This window comes from Brachyhypopomus gauderio, chromosome 16, assembly GCF_052324685.1.
Source record: "Brachyhypopomus gauderio isolate BG-103 chromosome 16, BGAUD_0.2, whole genome shotgun sequence".
NCBI classification, from domain to species: Eukaryota; Metazoa; Chordata; class Actinopteri; order Gymnotiformes; family Hypopomidae; genus Brachyhypopomus; species Brachyhypopomus gauderio.
In genome coordinates, this window is record NC_135226.1 from 3155788 (window position 1) to 3176780 (window position 20993).

Consider the following 20993-nt stretch of genomic DNA (forward strand, 5'->3'; position numbering starts at 1 on the left):
CTCTGTCCGTACCTTGTCTTTCCCTCCTGACAGCAACTGGTGGCCGTCCGGACTAAAGTCCAGACACGTGACCCCTCCGTTATGACCCCTCAGAACACTCATCACGCTGGGTTCGACCCAGGTGGCCGAGGTCAAGTGCTCCTTTATCCACAAAGCAATCGTGAAATCATCTGAGGGAATGACCAATAACAAATAATTAATTTTTGAAATTAAATAAACTCTGAAGTCTACATAGTTTAATTCTTACGTTTTAGTAAATATGTATATACTTCTTAAATAAGTACATGCCTGGCCTGTGTAAGGGTAGTGAGTGTATGTCAGTGGTGTCAGTACTGCTCACTACAGACCTGAGGCAGAAGCAACGTAAGTGGAGTTTTGCGCCAGGGCCAGGACTGCTCCCCTCTGGACCCCAAAAGCTCCTCTGAGGTCCAGGGTCTCCGAGCTCGGGACGCCCGGCCTGCTCCAGAGCCGGAGGCGGCTGTCCGAGGCCCCGGCCAGCAGACGGTGGCCCCCCGGGGCCTCCAGCCAGAGCAGGCATGGCACGGACACCTGCAGACCCTCACTGGACCACACTCGCTCACCTGGGGAAAACGAGACACGGTACAAGTTACAGAAGATATTAACATTTAGTAGTTTAATAAAATTAAATGTACTGATACATGTAACTAAATACATGTATTATTACCATTATTACTAATCAATATAAATGTATTACTCACTAAATAATAAAAAAACAAGGTTAAACAAATATGTTTTTGTAATAACTGTAGTTTTGTCATTTGAAGTTCAGTGTTGAACGCTCTGACTTCCAAAGTGTACCTGACTCCAAGCTGAACAGTCCCACACCATTTCCATGGTAACCTACAGCAGCGTAGCCATTGGCTACAGCCACGGAGAGAGCGCCGCCCTCAGCTTCTACCACACGTCTGGACGCTGGTGCCCCACACAGCTTCTACAATGGATAAAGAATCTTAATCAGACATCATTAGACACCAGATACCACATTTCAGTTCCAATATCATACATCAGATCCATCAGAATGGCGGTGTAAAAATGCTAAATACCTTTTCCTCTCCCAACACGGAAACTGAGCGCCCGAGACCTGCTGACCACACCTGAACCTGTTCAAAACACACAGGCTCAATCAAAGCACATACATGACCCACGCGTGACCGTGGTGACAATACACCGAAACCTTTTTAACCTGGAACTGAAGAATGACAGTAAAACATTAGAGACCAGGAGCGACAACATCAGTTTCTCTCCAAGCTGTGGCGTTTGTGTTTGTGTTTCTATGCAGTGAGGGATTCTCACCATGCTGTCGCTCCCCGCGCTGAGCAGAGCGTCTCCTCCAGACAGGAAGTGGAGGGCTTGGGTGGAGCCGCGGTGAGCCCTGTAGCTCCCCACGCAGGCGGCTACAGGAAGTGACCACAGCCGCACCTCCCCGTCCAGGTACCCCGAACACAGCAGGGAGGAGGAGGGAGAGAATGCCACGCTGCGTACAGAACACCGGTGACCTGACAGAGTCTGGAGGACAGAGGGAGGGAGAGAGAGAGGGGGAGAGAGAGAGAAAGAGAGAGAGAGAGAGAGGGAGGGAGGGAGAGAGAGAGAAGGACAGAGAGACAGAGGGAGAGAAAATAGAGGTTTGAAATAAGATTCAGAGTCTGTACTCATATTCCCATGATGCTTTGACCAAGTCCTGCATCCTCCTCACCGTGTGATTCTCCTGCCTACGCCAGTCCCACACTCTCACCGCTCCATCCCAGCAGCCCACGGCCAGCAGCGCACCCTCAGGGTCAAAGGTCACGCAGTTCAGAGGGGAGGGGTTCCGAAAAGATGCTTCCTCTTTGCGCCTCTGGGAGGACCACACCTGTACATTTCATGTGTAAAATGGCATTTTTATATATATGCAAAGTTCATAGGCAAAGCTTACAACAACAACAACCTCAGACGGCGACCTTGAAAGCGATTCACGTTTCAAGGTCAAAACCTTCTGACCTTCAGAGTGAAGTCTAATGAAACAGTAGCGAAGTGCTTTCTGTCCGAGCTGACATCACATCCTGTGATCCTGTTGGAGTGGGCGTTCAGACGCTCCATCCTAGAAGAAACGGAACTGGCATCTGTAACTTGTCTTCGTATCTCTAAACCACCGTTTTCTCCTCCACCAGGATTAAAAACAGAGATAATACAGAGTGGATGTTCGTAACGATCACCTGCAGCCACTGTTAATATCCCAGACCTCCACCTGTCCGTCACAGGAGGTAGTCCCCAGCACACACTCGTCAAGGAACACGCAACCAGAGATGCCATCACAGTTGCTGACCAGTGATTTCACTTCCTGTTCACAAAGATACAGTAACACACTTGTGAGAGACACAGACACAGTGGCCATCTGCTGAGGCCCCGCCCCCTGCCACACTGCGTTGGCCAATGGGCAGCTAGCTTCGTGAGGCGCTACCTGCTTGGTGTGTGTGTGGAAGATGTGGAGAGTTCCCTGCTCCGTCCCCACCGCCACGGTGCCTCCAGCGGGACTCAGTGTCACGCACGACGGCCCCCACTGGAAGGAGGACACCAGCTCCCTGCAGGGACCAAAACACCACAATGTCTCACAGAGACGAAGAGATACCGTCTCGATGTGCTGATGACCACTATCACCACTTCAGAGTCAGCAACTTGATGTTCTTTAACAATTACATCTAAGGGTTGCCAAGTAGCTACCTTTTTATTCCCCTGGCTTAGTGCTAACCTTAGGATTGATTAGCTGATGAACTAAGAACGCAACTATCTTTTCTGGTTTTGCATCAAATCATGTTTTGATTAGTGTCCCATCATGGCGTGTGGACCATACCCAGATTCCTGCTGTGAACCTTCAGTATTCAGCCATCGTACGGCATGCACACCGTCCTCGTCCACGACCCGCGTGGCCCAGACATGAGCAGCAGAACTCTTCGCTTCGTTCAGAGCTTGTTGAACAAACAGAGCCGGCCAATGGGAGAGGAGGGGGGCGTGGCGTTTCAGGAAAGCGTGGCACGCCTGAAGCTCTTCTGGGTCGACTGTGAAACAAGTGAAAGTTAACGCAGGGCTATTCTCTCCAAAATATTCAGAATTATTTGTTCCACTCATGGCATGAAGCAGCAGAGAGCCTCCAACATCTATTATGGCAAATCGCAGACGGCACACGGACAGAGATGTTCAGGAGCCTGATGTTCAGAGCAGGCAGTCCTTTTGTTTTAAACAGTGAATGATGTCAGGGTTTAGACAAAACCTAGCAAGATGAATCACATTCACATCCAAGTTCAGATGAAAGGATGAAGAAACATGTCTACCCAAGGTCTCTGTTCCATGGACCTCGTCAGCTTTTGTCTTTTCTATTGAGGGAAAAAGAAAAAGTATCCATCAATTGAAGGGAATCCATCCATACATCCAGGTGTGCTGACTTCAGGAGGACGGAATACAGTTAGGCAGCTTCCTGGTTCTGGTGTCAAGTCCAATTTCAGAAATTTTGCTCAAGCTTGCTAGATTTTCTAATTAGTGTAATCCAGGTAAAACTAGTGGAATCAACACAATCCAGGAAGCCTGAGCAAAATCCTGGTGAGGACTTTTACTTTCTGAACCTGGAATTGACACCTCTGAACTTACCTACTAAATTTATGAGATTTTCTCCTAAATCACGAGGAATACTTTAAATACTTTTAATTTAGCATGGCTAGCCAAGAATATTGGAAGGACCTTTTCTGCTCAAATGATTGTCCTGTTAGTTTTACCAGACTCACACCAGACTCATTTATACCATGTGTTTAGTGGTATGCTTGGCTGATCTTTGATTCTACAGCCAATTGAGTGTATCCAAGCTTCTGTATTTCCACTGCCTGTTATTGTATTGTTAGCCATTTTGTTTAAGCCTTGTTTAGCATTCTTTGCCATAGTCCCTCTTTCTTCTGGTTTCTATCAGGTTTTTTATGGCATGTATCCTGGGTGCTGCTATTTGACGCTAATTCTCTGTGTACTGCACATCACACTTTTTCACCGTCATGATTACATGTCAATTTGACACGAATAACTCTAAGGCTTAAGCTGAGGCCTAATCCACCCTGAGTGTGTCACCTTGTAGAGGGGACCTGACAATGTGAGACCCAAAACACCCAAAGACCCCAGAACCAGGTACTCAGACCCAGTTCTACATTAGAAGAAGTGTCCTCACACCGACAGAGACTCTGATCTTCTCACATCTAAATCGTGTCACTAGTCATTCATCTGGTCTGCTAAAGCCTGTTGTGCTAAATCCTGACATGCGAATATTAGGTGAGGTGAGGATCACATGACCTTTATTTCTTGCCTTTAGAAGTCTTTTTTAATTAATAACAATTCAGATAAAAAGGGCAGGTCACTGAGGCTTATAAGGCAAATATTCACAGTTATTCACAAATGATAAATATTCTAATTAACACTCTCTTGCACATTCCTATAGAGATGTTCATGTTGGTTGTGACAATTTGTTGAACTTAAAAGTGAATGTAATGTCATACAGTCCTATGAGAACATAGATTGTCATACAGTCCTATGAGAACATAAGATTGTCATACAGTCCTACGAAAACATAAGATTGTCATACAGTCCTACGAGAACATAAGATTGTCATACAGTCCTATGAGAACATAAGATTGTCATACAGTCCTATGAGAACATAAGATTGTCATACAGTCCTATGAGAACATAGATTGTCATACAGTCCTATGAGAACATTTCCAAGCTGCAGTGTACCTACCGAACAGGATGTACGTCTCCAAGAGAGGGTGCAGGAGTCCATGAAGCACATTAGCATACAGGAAGTAGTAACTGGAAAGCAGGAAGTGCAAGGCCTCCCACTGACCACATCTCATCTGAGAAGAAAAATGACCAACAGTGAGTTTTGATAGTGGAGAGGGTCTAAACTATTAAAGTGAATAGGACAGACGACTGACCAGGTGGACAGGTAAATGAACAAGTGTGTTAGCATCACAGTGAAGAAACGTGTCATTTCCGTGAGGGTCCGACCGCACCCAGAGGTGAGCTGTGAAAGACACAGATTGTAGCATATAAATAGTATAGAAAGACTCCTTGTTTGAACAGAACCTATAGAAAGTGGCTGTACTACCTGCTAGTATCAGATGCGCTGCGTCTTTGACCTCCTTGTCAGAGAGGTAGAGCTGATCAAAAGCCAACCTGATGTCTGGATTGGTCAAAGTCAGAGGCTCATCCGGCTCCTGAGAAAAAGATGGCCGGATCATGCTGCAATGTAAAGGTCAAGGTTCAAGGTCATTGTCCTGGAAAAAGATGCTTACATACTGTTTTGCAACAAGGCACACCGATGACCTGCCATTTCATTATGTTCACCTCTGTAGACTTCGAGCTAGGTGGGAAAACGTTGCCATGGGCACCCGGCTCTTTGGGCATCGGGCAAGTGCAAGCACTTCCTGCCAGGTCAAAGGTTGTGGTGTGGCGGTCAGGTCATTGCTCAGGTTCAGTAAGGAGTACAGATCTCTCTCCCTCAGGCCTGAAGGGGGCAGCAGAGCGACGGAGATCGTTCAAGTCACGCAGAATGTGAAGAACAGAAAGCAATGATAATAGAGCAGCAGTTGTTAAGCCATTTAAAGGTACAACACAGAGGGCTTTACTGATGCAGGTCCTGGTTCTGGTCGTACCCGTGGAGCTGAGGGCCAGTGCAGCCAGCGCCCGGGCCAGCCCTGCCCCGCAGTACTGCGTCTGCAGACGGACCAGGCCGTACTTCACCAGCTCGCACACAGAGGGAGGAAGAGCCTGCAGACTGGCCTTCATCTGGAAAACATGCAGTCATCATCATCATCATCATCTGTCCTCATGGAAGCCTTGTTGTCCCTTTCAAAAAGAACTCAAATCTGTGAGCTGTGGATTTTAAGTGATTTCTTTTGCATTTTTTTATGCAACAGACCTTCATCATCATCATCAGAACTGCACCAATCTCACCTTATCAAAGGTGGCATAATTTCGGAGCTCCTCGCAGGCTAAATGGAGGTAAAGGGGACTCATGGCTGCCTTCTTCATCATCAGAGACTGAAGCTGCAGGTACGAAGACCAACACACACCGATCTTATTACACACACACACACCGATCTTATTACACACACACACACCGATCTTATTACACACACACACACTGATCTTATTACACACACACACACTGATCTTATTACACACACACACACTGATTTTATTACACACACACACACACACACACACACACACACACACACACACACACACACACACACACACACACACACACACACAGATCTTATTCATACACACACTGATCTTATTACACACACACACACACACACACACACACACACACTGATCTTATTACACACACACACACACACACACACTGATTTTATTCATACACTCAGATCCTCTCAACAGTAAATCAGAGTGACAGAGTGAGACAGACCTGGTTATTAAACGCAGAATCACTCAGTTTCTTTCCACACGCTTCAAGCTCCTTCTGTACTATTTCCTTTCTGTCCGGCAGGCACAACTGTCCCAGTGGAAACAATACGGAACCTTTCTTTTTGCTTAGGGTGTTCTGGAGGGGTGAAGATCTAGTGACACTAAGGACCAGGCAGACACCCTGAAGGAAGAGACGGAGGGAAACAGAAAGAATGGTTTCTAAACACACACACACACACACACACACACACACACACACACACACACACACACACACACACACACACACACACACACACTTACACACACACACACTTCGTACGCTCCTCACCTTAGACCTTAACCATAATGTAACAGGTGATTTACTTTGGTCATATCTTATATGACTATTGATTGTTTACTATGAAGTTCAAAAAATGCTACGTGCTTTTACAGAAGTCTGGATACATGCTTATGTAATTAATTGCATTTTGTGTGTGCGTGTGTGTATGTGTGTGTGTGTGTGTGTGTGTGTGTGTGTGTGTGTGTGTGTGTGTTTTTCTTACCTTGGCAAGGTGTTGTGGTATCCATTCAGAACTTCCTTGACCTCTGGCATCATGTACATGTTCTGCTCCATCAACACACAAGACCAGAACATCTTTCCTGTCTTTCCTGAGCTGAGTCAATCCTGAGTGCCACTCTGACAACAGGTCACTATGACAACAAAATATATATACACTGTTCTTCAAACAGGAGAACATTCTTACAGCCCCATGCAAAGATACACACACACACACACACACACACACACACACACACACACACATCTAGATTGTGCACTTACCTATAAGTTGTGTTTGAAGGCAGCTCCTCCTCCTGTTCCTTCCTCTTCCTCAACCACTGCACTAGACAGCGCAGGAGGTGTTCAATGCTGGAAGCCGATTGGCTAGCAGCCGTGGAATAGGATATGACATCACAAACAGGGCCTTTCCTGGACTTGTCAGGAGTTCTGAGGGCATGAGCCAAGGCCGCCTAACGGAAACACAGAAAGAAAACCTCATACTCAACCCCGTTCAGTTTAAATGCGCTGGATTCATCTTTGTTCTTGTATGTGGGTTTACATGCGCTTCACGTAAAGCAGGTTACCATGAAGAGCGTTTTGCCCTCTCCTGGGGCGCCCTCCACCAGCAGAATCCCTCCTTTCTGCTGACATTCCTGAACTTTCTCTAATGCCATTGAAAGCAGTTTCCTCCTGCCATGGAATCGTTGCAGCTGGGCTTCCAAATATACTTCCTGTTCTTTAATCTCAGACATCAGATCAGCCTCATCCGCCTCCTAACAGCATTAATCAAGACAGCATTAACGTCAGGTAACTGATGCTAGGGACAACTGAAAGCCACGCAGATGTCAGCAGAGATCATTATCTACAATGTTTTGAAGTGGAAATCTGACCTCCACAAAAAGCTTCTGCAAACACGCCCACAGATCCTCCATCACAGCGTTTGCAAAGTGCTCCAGGCCTTTGACGTAAGGTCTTCCGTCCACCACCCCACCCCACTCACACGGGTAACTGCAACAGGACGAAAACGCCACAGGAACAGTTAATCTACAGTCAACCCCACAGCACGGCTTGATTTCTTTGAAATGTGTAAGTCACGCTACGCGCAGGTTGTGTGTGACGATACAACGCTCACTTCTCTTGGACTCTGAACCGGTTGCTGTGGATCCATGTTTTAAGTTCGTCCATTTTCCTTGCGGTCTCCTTGGACTCTGCGGCGAAGTCTGCCTTCCACTCCGCAGGCACTGACCTGAGAACAGCAAACGAGCCCGCAGAGTCTCACACACCGCTGCCAGCACAGTCTCACACTGAACTGAGAACAGCAAATGATGCTATTAATGAAAGGTGCACAAGGTCCGGGTAAGAGTGCGCAGCAGGACTCCAGGCTGTACCTGGCCAGGTGGGGTGATCTGATGTAGAACATCATGCGCTCCTGGGCGGAGTCTGGGTACAGGGCCTGGAACTGACGAATCTCCATCTCAGTGACCGATATCCCAGCGGGGGCGGAGTCCAGCTTGAAGGAGAGAAGCAGGAGACCAATCACGACGCAGAAGACACTCACAACGTCACGGCGTACGTATTCCACCATCTCTGCTTTTCGTGGGGGGTTTTGTACAACTCAAGATGATAAAAGATTGGAAAAGGAAATGTCGATACAACAAAAAACAAACAGGAGTTTAGATTCTGGTCCTACCCAGCTGTGTTGGGGCAGGTTGGGCAGCGCCGGCCGGGGGGGCACCAGCCCGTACCTCTCCCCCAGAATCCCCAGGAGCAGCTGGCTGCGGCAGACCTCGGACAGGCAGAGCTCCACGGCCCGGTCCGACTCCTCCTCGGTGACGCCCCAGCGCAGTTCCACCTCCTGCAGGTAGAGGCAGTGTGGAGCGGCGCGTCTCCGCAGCTCTGGGAAGACACTCCGCACCAGGACGTCCCTCTCGCCGTGCATGTCTCTGAACGTGGAGGAGATGAAGACTCTCACCCCACGCCACCTGAAGAGAAGATTCACAAAACAGTTGTGGACTGTATTATATCCATCCCAGTGTATGCATACATGAAATCTATTAACATGCTTTCTTGTTGTATTGGTATATTCAGTTGAATAAATCAACACTTAAAACTACTGACTTTAAAACTTTTGCCTTTAATGCTAAGAAGGCCTGGGCAATGTGCTACATGTGTAATCTCTGTGTAATCTCTGTGCATGCTGCTATACTCCCCCTCTTTGGCCTGACAATTGTGCGTCTAATGCGTTTAAAACATGAACACTGTAAAGGTCAAAAAAGGTCCTTCAAAACAACATGCATAAAAGCCATAAAACATAAACAAACATAAAATATTCCCATATTTGCTCCGGCTCTGTGGAGTCCTCTGCTATGGTGGTACCTGAGCTTGGGTGTGGCTGGCAGTGGCAGGATGTTGGTGGCTTGCTTGGGCTTAGCAGCGCCCCCTTGTGGAAGAGGGATGTTGTGCAGCTTATCAATGCGCTCTACGTGGTCCAACAGCCTGGAGGAACCTCTCTCTGAAATAAACCTGCATAGAGAAAATCACGTCATGGCCAGGACGGGCGATAGCAGAACACTCTCTCAAACACCTATAACGTACGAGCCTTGCCTAAGAATCTGCTCACTAAAACCACAGAGTTGCACACTTCTTGGGTCATCAAACTCCTCACCGATGATAACCCTAAAAAACAAGTAGAGAGGTTGGTTTAAAACTTTTAAAATTCATTATCTCACATTACAGAGGAAACCACATGAAGAAGATATACCAATAGGAAACTTGTAATAAGAAACCTGGCAGAAAGATGAAAAATTAGACGTACATAAACTACATTTAAATAGCTTTTTGAAATTAACAAATGTTTTTATACAGACAATCATGAACCGGAACTTACGATGATCTGAATAATATTTTCACCACTAAAGGATCACAGACAGAATCCTTTCTGAACTTTGTAACTTCTTGTTCCACACTCCAGCACATGTAATGTTCATCCAGTAAGATTATGTTATCCACCTTTACGACAGAGGGAGGAGGACACCACAATTAACAGACCTGGATACTAAAGGGTTTTGCAGCATATGAGAATCAACAAGTTGGGAAACGACATGCAAACAGCCAGGACCTTCGTCTTCTCCTCGAGCAGCTTGGAGAAGAATTTGTTGTGAGGTATCTTCTGAGGTGAATCATTAAATTCCTAATGGAAAGGACAAACAGAACAACCATATATCATACATCATACTCACTCAGAATCAGAAATAAACATGAATACGATTTCTTCACTGCAGTCCCCTCCGACACGGACCTGAACTACTTCTGAAGAAACGAACACGGCTGGTGCCACGTCAGAGTTAATATCCATGTAAGCTAAATACCTAAACATGTATGCAAAGCTAATGTGCATATAACCTAATTTGCATGGAAATTTAAATATATGTAAAGCTAACAGTCATTGTGTAATCATTGTTCCATAATTACGTGTTTTTACATTGTTACGTGTTACAGAAAGACCAGAGGAGGAGCCTAACCTGCAGCAGCTTCAGGCCCTGCCTCACGTTATCCAGAAGCGCGTCAGACTCGAGCTGAAGCTCCTGCACGCCATTACTGTCTGACAGCAGGAAGTGTGAATGTTCGCAGCAGTAGCTGATCATCATGGCCAGCAGTAGCCCCGCCTCCTGCGCCTGCCGCACGATTGGTGGGGAGGAGACGGCGTTCCAGGAAGTGAACCAATTAGAATTCACACCCAACGTGAAGAAAAGGTAATGGCAGCACTCAGCATGATGCAGCTTGTTTTGGTTGGACTGGACCTTTAACTGGTCAGCAGGCTTAGTTGATATATACATTTAACCAGGTTAGGTGAATTGCTTGGACTATACAAGTACCCGTCGCTGCAGAATCAAAAGTCCAGGGGGATGAGCTGGATCTAATTCAACTCCTCCTACGTGTCGCTTACGTTTTCCGACCAGGAAATAGAAATCCAATAAATTCACCCTTTTACCGTTTAAAGATCAAAATGTTATTTGAATGTTATTTAAATAACACAATACACGTTTTTTTAAGTTTACAAGAAAACGTAAAAGTGGACAGGAATAATGATCTGTGATTGCCAACATAATAAAGTACAGTACATTTCTTAAATATGTACTATTTCATTTTTTTTTACCTTTAATAAAAATTACTTTTTTCGTTAGGATGGTACACTTCAGGTGTGCAGTGGTATTTACTGCAACAAGTGTCTGTCCTTTTTTCAAAACCGTGATGTGCATCTATAGATGGATGGAAAAATATAAATAGCATTATATTAGTTGTGAAGTTTTTCAGTGAACTGGTTAATGAGGATCATGGCCGTTACATGCACACACTACTGAATAACCCCCCTCGACGTGTCCATGCGGTACCGAACAGCAAAACCATTACAAATTATAAGTAACTACAGCAAACACTAATTAATTTAACCGTTTATGTCCAACATGAAGAACACAACATACATAAGTATTTAATACATCTGTATTCTGTTTAGCTAACCGTTCGTCTTCTAACATCAGTTCACTTACTTAGACACCTAGATTAGATAAACTTAACAGTGGTTGTTTGTGCAAACAGAAATAGTCAGATTTAGTATAATCACCAAAGGAAACTAGTTACTAGCATTAGCGAGATGAAAATTGGTTTATTATTAATAGGGTTGCAGCGGTAACCGGTTTCACGGTATACCACGGTATTAAAATGCACGGTTATCATACCGTGTGCGTCTGCTTATTACCGGTAAAAAGCAAGCCAGCGGAGAAACTGACCCGCGCATGCGCAACTCCGCTCCGGTTCAGCTACTCAGCACACAGCGGTGAGAATGACAGAAAGTGCATCAGACTTAACAAATGTTAAAAAAAAAAAAAAAAAGCTAAACTAAAATCAGCGGCGAAAATGACGTTGGCTCCACCCGTGCGCGAGGGTCTCGCGCGCTGTCGATTCGCGAGGTCGTGCACTATGCGCGCCGCGCCTCAGCGCAATGAACAAAGTCATGTTTGCAGGGTTCATACACCTTTATAAGGTGGAATTAAAGCACTTGTACGTAACTTTAAAGGTCCGTTTCAATATTTCCCAACACTTAAGTTAAATATTTATACATATACTCGAAATGATTAGCTTTTTCATCACATTATTTAATGGTTGTTTATTTTCAAAACGACCAATCTTAACGTCTTCACGTTCTCTCATTTTTCGTCCGGGAATTACAAGAGGCTCGTATTTGTTAACGTAAGACAAAAGAACTGTGCCGAGTCGCGCGCTACGGTCACTAGTGAAAGTATAATTCTAGCTTTTTATGGTCCTTGCTTTCACTGGATGTAAAAGACGCCATTAATTTACATGCGTTCATTTTCAAATTCTAACGTGTCTGTTTTTCATATGTTAAAACCAGACTCGGTGTGAACGCCTTAAAATAGAAATCTCTATTGTGACGGTCATGTCAGAAATAAATCCTCTCTTTCTGCAGTATCTGGTTATATTCTAACTTGGCAGTACAACGGACGTTTACAACAGTTGTTGATCAGACACTGACCCAGGCTGAGTTTATCAGATACTAAATAATTTAAACTTAAATAATTGTACTGAAATACATGATTTAGGTTTCTCTAATTTTGCAGTATTTATATAAACATGTTTACAGCTTTTTTTTTTTTTTTAAAGGAGACTTTTTGTATAGCTACAATAGTTCCAGGTTTCTACAATAAATAGTTAATTGAACAAAAAAACTTGTAATTTCTTTAAGGGTCAGTGTATCTTTTAATAATATACAAACTAACTGTGATACCGTGATAACCGTGATACCGCGGTATTTTCTGAGACGGTTATCATACCGTGAAAATCTCATACCGTTGCAACCCTAATTATTAACCTACTTTCACATTCGTGATTGTTCACAAATGAACGGCATGTGAGTAAATAAGAATAGCAATTTAGGACGACAACGGTGATTTGGAATGGCTGATCTGATACAACTCTGCGTAGTGCAATTACTTCAGACCAATGAAAACACCATGGTGGGAGGAGTTGGATCTAGATCAGCTCCACCCCCTGGACTTTTGCTTCTGCAGCGACGGGTATCTCGGACTATACCTTTGACCTTATAAAGGCCATATTGCAAAAATAATTAGGTGATGCCTCACTTTAAAACATACATTAATACACCAACCTTGCAAGTACATCAAATGTGTTCAGTAAATCAGTAGCCCATTTCAAGGCAGGTACGATTAGTGTAAGCAATTCACTGTCCTTAATAAGACAGATTCAAATGAATAGATCGCAACTAAAAATGCAAGATAGGAGTACCTAATGCAAGATAGGAGTACCTAATGCAAGGTGAAACGCACGTGAAATGTCCTACATAGAAATGTCCTCCATCTTACCGAGGGTGAACTACTGGTGTTTTCAGTAGTGTCCGAGACGTCTGGAGGCAGACAGAAGTCGTACTCGTCTTTCGGCGATGGACGAGACCCCAAACGGTTCGTGAAGATGACGAGGGTGCATCCGGACAGAGGAGGGATGTTGTACCTACAGGAGATCTGCACGGACGTCTCCAACGCCTGCCCGTAGCGATCCAGGAGCTCCTGGGTGTACCTCCTCTGACTGGGAACCAAAATGAGAAAAACTCATCAATTAGACTCAAGCCAGTCCACTCAGCCCTGTGTGGAAGCTCGTTGGGCTTTTATCCAACGGCAAACTTCCGAGTTAAACCGAGAGCGTGCCTGGCTGTCTGCTGGAGGCGGCGTTTGGCGCTGTAGAGGCGATAGATGAAGGGGATGGTGAGCACCACGTGCAGCCTCTTCCGTCCCGCCGTGGACCAGTCGAAGCGGCTGTAACGACTGCTCTTAGGAATGGCCTTCAGGATCCCTCGCAGGACATCCTTACTGCTCTGCACCGTCTTTGTAGCGCCACCAACTGGAAGGAACAAGTCATCACCCAAAAGGCACAACGTTACCTTGGCGTGTTAGTGATTCCCGACACTGCAGTACAGTGTGAACTGTGGTATGGAGGTAGAAAACTGTGACAAATGACTTTACGGTCACCGAAATACAGATGTGAAAATCCAAAACCAAAACAACAAAAACTAGTTTTCTGTCGTTATTTATGAACAGCACGGTATGTATTTCACATCTGCCATTTATTAATATTCATAGAATCATTATTTGCACCACAGCAATACTTTACTTATACTTATAAGGTTGAGCAGCACTACAATATTGGGTAGCATGACTTACTTAACTTGCTGAGCTCCATAATCACTTTGTAGGCAGACAGGAAGCGAAATGGGAACTGCCTGCTCTGTATGACAGCAGACTGAGACATGACACGACGCGTATTAGTCAGGTGAACCACACAGGTGAAGGGAAATCGTTTGAGAGTGCGTACACCGACGTGACGAGAGAGCTAGCGTGGGCCGAGACGTCACCTTGGAGGTCAGCCGCTTCAGGATCCTGCTGTGGTATTCCTCACCGATGCCCTGGGTGATCATGTTTCTCAGGTTCCTCAGCATGGCCATGAAGGGCAGGGAGTTAGTGTCTGCAGTCACACAACAGAGCACACTCACCACACGGGCCATTTTCGGCAGCTTGTATCAGGAGCGCGTGAAAAGCGGACGCGTGCGCTAGCTGGAACGTTTCTTGACCTATGAGCTTTTCCCAGGTGGCAGCCGAGTTTCCCTCTTGACTCAGTCTGGTCTCCCACGTGTCTGGTTGTCTCAGCTTCATACGCTGGCCCGCTCTCTCACTCTGCCACAAACCACTCAGACCACTGCGTGTGAAGGCCTTCAGATCACCTGGGTATCTGCACGCACACACGAATCACACACAGGACACACGCACGCTAAAGAGTCCGACTACAACCCACTTTGTAGGTGACTGGATTTCTGCTATGTGGGTCTTAATGACCAGAGAAAATATAAATCTGTAAAAACATGTGAATTCCAAAGTCACTATTAACGTTATTAAAGTGTCACTCGAGTATATTTGAGTGTGTAAACGCTGAGCAGGCCACGTGTCGGTGCCGCGTGTTGGTGGACACACACTTTTTCCCCAGAATGGCCATAACAAACTCTGCAGGCTCCTTAACATGGAGACGTTTAATCAGCTTCTTCATGTTGAATTCACTCTGCTTCTTATCCATGACTGGACGCTCATCCATCAACAGCTGAAGAATCACACACACACACACACACACACACACACACACACACACACGCGCACACCCACAGAGACACACACACACACACAGATCTATGAAATAATTTATATAATCTAACCCACTGATTGTCTCATAATCTAACGTGTATTAAAACTCTACAGTCCACCTTATAGTAGTATAATTAATAAATTGAAATAATATAGAAAAAGTATATCTGCACCATCTTTGCGATTGGAAATGCAAAAGGGACCCTGGTGAGGGAAACACTCACAAATTTTTTAAGCATCTTGGGATCAGATCTGACGAGGTTGGCCCATGTCTCCCACTGCTTGGGGGACGGTTCCTGTGCAGGACGCAAGAGACGGTCCATTAGCACGTCCTCACACAGCCTGCCACATCCACAGGACTAAAATGCTTATACTACTGAGATGCTAGTTCCAGACTCAAGCCTTAGTGAACTAGCCGATGCACGGCGGATGGCACCAACGGCCCGTGGTCGTTCACTGTGTACCGGGACTTTGCGTTTCTTGCGAGCGTGCTTGCCACGGTGCTTTCGCGTGTTGTACTTGGCTAGCTGATACTCGCTGAAGTGCTTGAATTTATCCGTCAGGGCCTTCTTCAGACACGATGGGAGAGACGGACTGAAACACTGGAAAGAGACATAATGAGAAATAAAGACACGAGTACAATGATGCAGCCGCCGTTCTCGTCTATAGTACTGGTGTCTTAGTTGTTTACGTCACATTCATGCACGAGTGGAACGTCTGAAGTCGCCTCACAATCTGTGATGCAGCAGGTCTAGCATGGATTGGTCAGATTCAAAGTAGTCCTTACCACACTGTAAATCCTCGTCACCTCCAGCCAATCAGAAGGCAGCTGCACAGCCGCGCAGAAGTACCTGCGCAGGTGGGGCTTGGAGGCGGGCAGGTGGGCGGCCAGGGCCAGCAGGAAGTTGGCAGTGATGCGAATGTTCAGCTCCTGCCTGGTGTAGACGGCTACCTGGTAGAGGGATAAAAGAGTCACAGGTAATGAAGCTCTTCTCAACAAGCTTCCTGTGGTTTTAGGGATGTGCGCTCAATCCCATTTGGTCTCCACACATTTAAGGAAACAGCTCTGTGCTCTAAAATGCCTGAACACATTTCTTACAACCCTACACACAATGTATAACCTACTTATATACTGCGGGCAAAGTGAAACACCGACTTCAAACATTTTCCTCAAAAGGACATGGTTACACCAAAATGCCAAACAACAAACCAACAACAAACCCTGCATGATGGACTCATAGTGCACACACTGTTTTCCCCCAAACTTTCTTCTATCCTTTCACAGTGATTACTGTTAAATCTTGTTACATTATGTTTATTTATATGCGTCATATCTTGCTGAGAAGTTCACTGGATGTACAGTGGAAATGTGAAGACAATTCATTCATTATTTATTCATCATTCATTCATCCATTAATGTATGGCATTTCTACATAAATGTACATCTGTAAACTCAATATACTTTCTGAGCCAGTCTACCTACCTATAGTATTCTCTTTTCAGCATATATTTATGGGTATACAGAAAAGTTTTATTGACTTTCCTATGACTTAGCACTGGTTCGAAAAAAGCTCTTTACTAACTGTTTTGCTAAGGTCAGAAATATGTTATTCATTCTTAAATTCACGCATTTTCTCTGTATTGTGTGCAGCGGATTGACAAAAAGTATCTCTGAAGCTTGTGATGAGAGTTCAGTCTATAGTAACACAGTTTAGCAACACTGACACACGCAGAGGAAACCTGTTTGGTTAAGAAAATAAATGTATATTTTCTCAGTCGCTTGCACAAATTGATCAAAGCACTTTTGGTTCATTTTACTCTCCAAAGGTTTTTGATCTCAGATGTAAACCACCAACACTGAGAACATGAAATCACACTACAGCTCTGCTGCACCACGGTAACCCAGCACTGGTAACCCAGCACTGGTAACCCAGCACCTGTTACAATACTCACACGCTCAGAAACCAAGTCTTTCCTAAACGGCTCTGGATTGGGGGACACAATACAGTGTTCAATGCACATCACTGTGAGTCCAGAATCATACTGCTAACACAAACATACACGTGCATAAACATAAACGTGAATAATTACTGACACAACCCCCACTCAAACAGGCACAGAGACACAGACCACCTAAATTACAGACCACCCCCATACCTTGAGGATGAACTCCGGATCAGTGCCGGTGATTTCTGTGGCCAGGGTTTTTATCCTGTCCCACACACCTGAAGGATCCCTGTCCTTCTGGTCAGGAGCAGAGTTCTTGTTTACCAGGGAGCAGCAGACCAGATTTAACAGCTTATACTGTGTAAAAAAAAAAAAAAAACAACCAAAAACAGACACAGACAATCAGACTTTAAAAACGTCAAAGTCAAATACATAGGGCCATGGAGGGATTAATCCCTCTTCCCCCTGCAATACTACCTCATCACAGTTTTGATCACATATACAAAGGTGAACAGTTGGTAAATTAGGAGAGATAAATTATTGTGATAAATGACAAAATACTCTTTTCCATCAGTACTTCTCTTAATGATCAACTGTGTATTTTTTCATAGCTACTTCAGATAGCAGTACTGTTTATAGTTTGTACCGGCAAACCTCAGAAAAAACTATACATCATAAAAATATCTTTACATATCTTAATAAGTTTCTATCATATTCCTTACCTCTAATGAAAATATATATATTTATTTTTTTATTTTTATTTTTAAAGGTTAACAAGGTTCAACACCTTCCTTTCTTTCAGTAATTCTGCTTGTTCGTCTGTGCCCGTGTTAATTATTTCAAACGCTTCCCCGAGCTTAACCGTCTGCTTCTGATCTCGCTCAGTCATTTTCAGATCCAATACAGGCATCTCCGATGGTCCATGATCCATCTCCACGAGGTCCTCGTGTCCCGTGTGCTGTGCATACACATATACAAACATTAATCATACAGTCGCTTTGAAGTTATGGCAAACCTTTTTGAGCAAACTACACCACTGAAAATTTGAGACATGGAATTGTTTGAAAATATGCATCGCAAATGTGAGTACAAGCGGTCACAAATCAGCAGAATAAAATGTGCTTGAGAGAAACATTAAAATGACATTGTGAGCACCTGGTTTGGCCCTGCGCTGTGTGTTGGAATGTCTTGCTTTTTTCTCTTTCTCTCTACTACACTCTTTTCTTGGGGAAGAACACTGGTACAACAGGCAGGCAAAAGGCCTCCAGCAGGGGGCAGTGTGCTCTGGAACAAAGGGCTCAGACCGTGAGGAGAGGAGAGAGAGGAAGAGAGAAAAGAGTCCTGCTTCAACTGGCTGTTCTCAGTGTTTAGAAGATGTGGACGGGCTGTAGACATCAGCCTTAGCTGGGTGTTCTCAGTGTGGAGAAGAGAAGAAGACAGCGTGGGGAAGAAGAGGGGGTCTTGCTTAAATTGGGTATTCTCAGTGCAAAGCAGAGTAGAGGTGGGTGGGGTGGAGGTGGTGGTGAGCAGTGAGGTGGAGGTGGGGTTGAGCAGTGAGGAGGTGGAGGTGTTGAGCAGTGAGGTGGAGGGGTTGAGCAGTGAGCAGGAGGTGGTGTTGAGCAGTGAGGTGGAGGTGGTGGTGAGCAGTGAGGAGGAGGTGGTGGAGGTGGTGAGTCTGGATGGCTGCAGAGCTGGGCAGGAGGTGTTGGTGGAGGTCGGCTCTGTCCAGGAAGGAGCTGAGGAAAGACGCCCAGGCAGGAATGAGGACGCCTGAGCTATAATAGGGTTGTCCAGGCTCGGGCCTGTACTGTTGGAGTACCGCCACGGTTCCACATCGCCCATCGGGACAGACGGGAGCAGAGTAAGCACCCTCATATCCACCAGCACAGGAGAAGAAGAGGCTCTGTGTCTCCGATAACCAGCAAGCCGCTTCAGCAAATCTAGACATCACAAGAAAAGAGCAAAGATTATTTTCACCTTTGGTTAACCAAGGAGCAAGAAACTGCACTACTAAGAGAGCAGGGTGTGCCGGGAAGAGCAAACACAGCCACACAGTTGACAGAGGGTGGGGCAGAGGCCTTTAGACTTTACTCACACAATTGTTTGCCTGTCATGAAAACCCTTCAACAGACAATGACTAAATAAAAAATTTTCATTTTATTAATCCCAAAAAGGCACCCCATTGTCACAAAGTCCACATACAAGTTTATTACTTCAATACAGGTTCAACAAGACCATGTATACCTACACCTGAACTGTATAATCCCATATATATAATCACATATAAAAACATATCGATCTTTTGCACACAAAAAACTTAGTAAAATTAAGCTAATGTTTAAGGCAGCATAGGTTTTCTTCAAGTACATGTAAAATAAGATCTTCCTACCTTATAGATGGAAACTTATTTCTATTTGGAAATTCCACTGATGGAGAGTCAATATCACCTAAAAGCTGGATTTACCTTCTTTACAACATACTACAAAATCCTCTAAAGATGTAGTGGAATCTAAAGCTCAAGAAATGAGAAATGTAGCTCACTGCTAACTTTAGGTGGTAGGCACTGCAAATGGGAGCTCATTGATTTCTGAGCAAACAGATGAGACGGACTGTGTTATCAGCGACAGGAAAACATCACTCTTACATTCATTATCCTCAACTAGTTGTAACTGAGTGTGTCAGAAGCTTAAAAAGTATCATAAAATAATAAAGCAATAATGATCAATGAATGAAGACATGAATATCTATTAGTACATAATGTACGTTCACTATTTTGAAACAGTACTTTTTCCATACAGGCGGCAACTGCAGTTCATACCGAGATCGATGTATTGAACGTTTGACCACGTGCACTATTTTCGATAAACCCACGGATGACAAAGGTCTGGCACCAAAACTGTCAGACTGGTACCAAAACTGTCAGACTGGCACCAAAACTGCTTGACATTTAAGTTGTTTTGCTAATTCCATAACTATGTAATCGCACGATATATGATTATCCACATAACACCTAAAAATAAACGGTGCTCCTAACACAAAAGGCGTACGATTGATATCAAATAACTAAATGAATGTGAAATCACCTTACCAAACAAGGAAATTTCTTTTCTTTTTCTAAATCTGTAAGTGTTTGAATCTTGTTTTGGCTATGAACGAGAAATTCAAGTACGTGCTTCCTGGACGTGCCGTTCAGCTGTCATGGATCACCGTAATATCCCGATTATGGGCGCACCACAATTCTTTAGTTTCATTTATGCGATTTATCATTTATTTATTCATTCATTTATTCATTTATGTTTCATTTGATCACCATGTGGGGTTAGAAATGTTTTTTTCTTTTTTTTGGGGGGGGGGGGGGGGGTACCGATTATTTCTGTTAGGATGTTACACTGGAATTAGTGACACTGCAACATTTCCTGCCTGTGTGTTGTCGGGAAAAGGCATGAGGACGAGCTTTTACACAAACGACACATAAATACTGAATTTCAGATTATTCCATGTCCATAATTGCTGAATATCGACGCTTCCTCCTGTGTACAGTATGGTGTGAAGTTACACACACATTATTGTGTGATGGGGAGCTGGTCCTCTGTTAGTCGGGTCAAAAGCCGGATTTGGACTCCGTGACCATTCAAAATGGCCCATATATGTAATTCTGCAGGCCGGAGCCGCGGTGGGCGTAGGTAAAGAGCGGAGCATGTGTCAATCATTTTCGACTGCAGCCAATCAGATGCTAGACTTTTGTTGTCAATCAACTTTTATTAAGCCAATTATCAGCCAGAGTTAGCTGTCAATCATTTTTTACTGCAGCCAATCATCTT

The 20993-nt window shown here is 44.7% G+C and overlaps 1 protein-coding gene across 1 annotated transcript in view; it reads right to left on the reverse strand.

Annotated features, from left to right (window-relative positions):
* LOC143477250 (telomerase protein component 1-like) overlaps positions 1-20381 on the reverse strand; it is a 34116-nt gene extending 13735 nt beyond the window's left edge. The window contains exons 1-43 of the mRNA XM_076975793.1: positions 20261-20381; positions 18328-19112; positions 17960-18130; positions 17383-17529; positions 16013-16177; positions 15690-15827; positions 15450-15521; positions 15063-15184; positions 14664-14821; positions 14448-14557; positions 14257-14335; positions 13744-13936; positions 13405-13624; positions 10528-10680; positions 10125-10196; positions 9894-10015; positions 9611-9682; positions 9383-9529; positions 8697-8988; positions 8395-8516; positions 8139-8252; positions 7897-8014; positions 7591-7779; positions 7289-7476; positions 7011-7158; positions 6467-6646; positions 5983-6075; positions 5682-5814; positions 5374-5533; positions 5135-5268; positions 4962-5050; positions 4766-4880; positions 3327-3368; positions 2849-3053; positions 2459-2579; positions 2214-2338; positions 1999-2098; positions 1715-1870; positions 1315-1527; positions 1065-1121; positions 820-952; positions 348-581; positions 13-170 (exon numbers count right to left, since the gene is read on the reverse strand). Coding sequence (XP_076831908.1) covers positions 13-170; positions 348-581; positions 820-952; positions 1065-1121; positions 1315-1527; positions 1715-1870; positions 1999-2098; positions 2214-2338; positions 2459-2579; positions 2849-3053; positions 3327-3368; positions 4766-4880; positions 4962-5050; positions 5135-5268; positions 5374-5533; positions 5682-5814; positions 5983-6075; positions 6467-6646; positions 7011-7158; positions 7289-7476; positions 7591-7779; positions 7897-8014; positions 8139-8252; positions 8395-8516; positions 8697-8988; positions 9383-9529; positions 9611-9682; positions 9894-10015; positions 10125-10196; positions 10528-10680; positions 13405-13624; positions 13744-13936; positions 14257-14335; positions 14448-14557; positions 14664-14821; positions 15063-15184; positions 15450-15521; positions 15690-15827; positions 16013-16177; positions 17383-17529; positions 17960-18130; positions 18328-19047 — 6480 coding nt within the window. The 5' untranslated portion in view covers positions 19048-19112; positions 20261-20381. The remainder of the gene's footprint in view (positions 1-12; positions 171-347; positions 582-819; positions 953-1064; positions 1122-1314; positions 1528-1714; positions 1871-1998; positions 2099-2213; positions 2339-2458; positions 2580-2848; positions 3054-3326; positions 3369-4765; positions 4881-4961; positions 5051-5134; positions 5269-5373; positions 5534-5681; positions 5815-5982; positions 6076-6466; positions 6647-7010; positions 7159-7288; positions 7477-7590; positions 7780-7896; positions 8015-8138; positions 8253-8394; positions 8517-8696; positions 8989-9382; positions 9530-9610; positions 9683-9893; positions 10016-10124; positions 10197-10527; positions 10681-13404; positions 13625-13743; positions 13937-14256; positions 14336-14447; positions 14558-14663; positions 14822-15062; positions 15185-15449; positions 15522-15689; positions 15828-16012; positions 16178-17382; positions 17530-17959; positions 18131-18327; positions 19113-20260) is intronic.
* Positions 20382-20993: the final 612 nt, after the last annotated feature.